This window comes from Biomphalaria glabrata, chromosome 5 (genome assembly GCF_947242115.1).
Source record: "Biomphalaria glabrata chromosome 5, xgBioGlab47.1, whole genome shotgun sequence".
Taxonomy (NCBI): Eukaryota; Metazoa; Mollusca; class Gastropoda; family Planorbidae; genus Biomphalaria; species Biomphalaria glabrata.
Window position 1 is genome coordinate 2203949 of NC_074715.1, and position 4182 is coordinate 2208130.

Here is a 4182-nt window from a genome sequence, read left to right on the forward strand (position 1 = left end):
AGAGAATTATATATATAGATACTACAAAAACAAGAATCTTATATAAGTGGACGAATTGCATATTAACAGCCATATATTTCAAAACTAAGATTTTTTTCCCTTTTTTATATTATAAATTAGTAAGAAATACCTTGAACATATCTTTTTATTATACTGACTTGTTTAAAAACATGAATTAGTGATGAGTATTCTCAATATTACAAACAAAACAAGATTAAATCATAGTGTACTAGTGTTTTGTTAGGGACAATAAACGATTATGCAAAGTTTTAGTTTGATCCAAGAATTTAAAGTACAAAAACTACGTGCAAAAAATTTGTCCCAGACAGACAGACTTCATATAAACTTTTTAAAAACCAAGCAAATAAACAATCTCCGTAAATAGCCTACTACTAGATTTAATAAAAGGTTCTCATGTGAAAGTCACGTCTCAAAAGTCTAATTTTGGAAACACCCCATGTTCCAGTGGCGTCGCTTGAAATTTGTCATCATTTGGGGGGCTTGACCATTTTGGGGGCCCTGTATTTTGAGCAATATTTAATATACCCCCCACACACACAATTTGGGGGTCTCCTCAACTGGGGGCCCGGGGGGGGATTTTCACATTTTCCACCTCCCTTCCCCAACCCTAGCCACACCTCTGCCTTATTCAGTATCTTTATAAAAATAAAAAAAATGATATTAAATCATTGTATAAAAGATACGCGCGTCTTTCCATACCGTCCGCACGTCGTCCCCTCCCCCCCCCCACTCTAAGGTTAGATCAGACTCTTCCACTTCCTGGTCTGCGCTTTGCAGATAAAGATTGTAGAGAAATGAGATAAACTATGTGAACCGAAACAAAACAGGTGACCTATAGATGTGGCTTATGACGACATATTAGTTTAGGAAAGAGAAATTAAATATTTGGCTTAAAACATAAATAAAACGTAATAAGCATTGTCGTTAGCAGCCCCAAAAAGGGGAATAGACGCTATTAGTTTTGTATGGTTTGTCTGCCCGTCCGTCCGTCCCGTTGAGATCTCGTAAACTGGAAGAAAATATATTGAAAATCCGACATCATGATATTTCAAACCATTCAAACTTCTAATGCAACGGCTACTTTTTTTCTTTTCTGAAAACGAAAAATTTAATTTTAAAAATCCACTTTGCAAGTAGATTTTTCACAAAAATACACCATTTTTACAACTATTCACTATTAATAGACGTAACTTATTAATTAACCCACCGGCGCCTATAAAGTTAAAGTTGCTTGCTATGCATGTTGTACAATAAAAATTGATATAATGATATAATTAATAGTAATAGTTTTTTATTGAGAAGAAGAGGTAGCCGCAATTTGTAAGCCGGCCCTGCCAACAGAGGAGCGAAATGGAGGGCCCTATACAAATATTTACTATTGAAAGATATAGTCACTTGCGGCCCAGAAAACAGGGCGACAAAAGTTTTCTCATTGAAGATTGTTTATAGTAGGGGATAACGCGAGAAAGTATCTATCCATTCGTCAGTGTTTGTGGCTTGCTTTTAACGATGAAGTCATTGAAGTAATTAACTTCCTCTTAGATATCTAAGTTTTTTTTATATTTTTATCTTTAAGTTAGAAATAGTTTAGCAAACTCCATTATCTTTAAAAAGAAACTAAAGCAGAAATGGAGTGGACACTCTACTAGGCGATTACATTGGTTATCACTTTATAAAGAGGTGTACACTTTTTCAGATCTGAATGATGACTATACTTAATACAAAATTTGTATTTCTGTTCTTGTTGAGTTGTGTTTATTTTTATGCGAATTTATCTCAATCTGGTATGTACACACACAGCATTAATTAATTAATTTTTTTTGATGGGGGAGGTACAAAACGATTACTTTTTTATGTTTCATTTGCAGAATCAAACTGTGATGGTCGTGTTTAATCTTGAATAGTGATTTCCAAATTTGGATCCACGTACCTACAAGGGTACGGGAAGAGTTTGAAGAGGGAGTACTCGTTGCACCTCATTAACTATGCTGAATAAAAAAAAAACACGTTTTAAATCAAATTTTTTAAAATATATTTTAAAATCTTTTAAACTTAAAGCATGTCTTATTTTACATTTGAAGACTAAATAAGTCCATGATGTTAATTCTTCTTCTTCTTCATCGTTCTCATTGTTATGTTGGAGTGTTCATATGACTAGACCAATACATGAGATGAACTGCGCAGTGGTTTCCAAATCAGGGAGCTCTCCATATAGTTTTCTTTCTATTGGGGTGATTTGGGGCCAATGTCTTATACGGGCCTCTTTGTAGAGAGAGCAGTTTTGGAGGACGTGGTCGGCATTTTCTGGTGATACTCCACATGGGCAGATTTCACTGGTTCCAATTTTGAGCTTCCGGAACATGTGTTGTCGCATTCTGTTGTGTCCGGTCCTGAGTCGAAAGATTAGACGTTGGTCTTGTCGGGATAGCTTATAGTAAGCATCATCTTTCTTGTGATTTGGATGGGAGCTCGTCCATTTCTCATTTATTTTATCTACAATTAATTTCTTCATTTCTTCTGGATAGAGTGCAGAGTTTACTTGTGAGTTTGTTCTCCCACTCTTGGCGAGTGTGTCAGCCTTCTCATTTCCTGCTAGTTGTATGTGAGCTGGTATCCATTGAATAACAGTTTTTTTGCTGTTGTGGTTGAGCTTTGTGAGTGCTGTTCTGAGGTTTTTAATATAAGGGGAATCAGAGTTTTGCAGGCTTTGGAGGGTTGTTTTTGCGTCTGTTAGAAAGACAATCTGACTGTGGGGGGAACTTGGATGATTTGCTAGCATGGTAGCAGCTAGTGCTAGTGCTTCCCTTTCTGCTCTGTGACTGTCAGAGAGCTCTCCAGTTGCAAAGGATTTTTCTAGTTTTTCTCCATCTGGCCATTCGATAAGTATTCCAGCTCCTCCATTTGTGGTGGCTTTATGGGATGAGCCATCCGTGTAAACTCTGATCCACTGATTGCTAGGGTAATTGGTATGTAGAAAACAGTTCACTATTTCCTTGAGCTCTGTTGGTCTGTAATCAGATTTTCTTTTTATGTTTTCAATATGGTCCCTTATAGTAGGAAGAGGGCTTTCGTCCCAGGGTGGAGATTCATTATAGTATGATGTTAATAAAAATATTAAACGGATAAGATATCAGTTTAAAATTAAGGCAACATCCATGCCAAGACGTTTGTTGCATGTGTGTGAAGAGCTTCAGACGGATTCTTAAAAATTAAACATAAGTTAATTTTATCATCACTCTAGTTACAAATTCTACCTATGTATCCAGTTTTAATAGAAACATTTCTTGCTTTTTCCAACTCTATATGTATACTAAGTTTCTTTTTCAGCATTTCTGGAAATTAAATCAAAAATCAAACGCCTCTTTAATTAAAATTAACAACCAGAGAACAAAGATCTGTTATCTCAGCACACAAACAAAATCAACCTTCTCATTGATCCAAATATATATTATTTATACTATAACTTTAGCTTACATTTTATTATCAATAATTTTATTCTTCGTTCATTATTATTTAGTAAATAAATAAGTAATATGGATTGTTCTTAAAACAAAAAAGGAGTACACATAGGTCAAATTTGTGTGAAAACACTATTTTAGAAGTTAAAACACTATTCTAGTGGTTAAAAACACTATTCTAGTAGTTAAAAACAATATTCTAGAAGTTAAAAACAATATTCTAGTGTTAAAAACACTATTCTAGTGGTTAAAAACACTATCCTAGAAGTAAAAAACAAATATTTTAGAAGTTAAAAACAATAATCTAGTAGTTAAAAACACTATTCTAGTAGTTAAAAAACTTGTTCTAGTAGTTAAAAACACTATTCTAGAAGTAAAAAAAACTGCACTAGAATTTAAAAACACTATTCTAGTAAATAAAAGCACTATTTAGAAGTTAAAAACCTTGTTCTAGAAGTTAAAAACACTATTCTAGTAGTTAAAAACACTATTCTAGTAGTTAAAAACCTTGTTCTAGAAGTTAAAAACACTATTCTAGTAGTAAAAAACACTATTTTAGAAGTTAAAAACACTATTCTAGTGGTTAAAAACAATATTGTAGAAGTTAAAAACAATATTCTAGTGGTTAAGAACAATATTCTAGAAGTTAAAAACAAAATTCTAGTGGTTAAAAACACTATTCTAGAAGTAAAAAAACTTGTTC

General features: G+C 33.4%; 1 protein-coding gene across 1 annotated transcript in view; it reads left to right on the forward strand.

Moving 5' to 3' along the window:
* Positions 1–1272: 1272 nt before the first annotated feature.
* LOC129926176 (uncharacterized) overlaps positions 1273–4182 on the forward strand; it is a 12766-nt gene continuing 9856 nt past the window's right edge. The window contains exon 1 of the mRNA XM_056028540.1: positions 1273–1805. Coding sequence (XP_055884515.1) covers positions 1724–1805 — 82 coding nt within the window. The 5' untranslated portion in view covers positions 1273–1723. The remainder of the gene's footprint in view (positions 1806–4182) is intronic.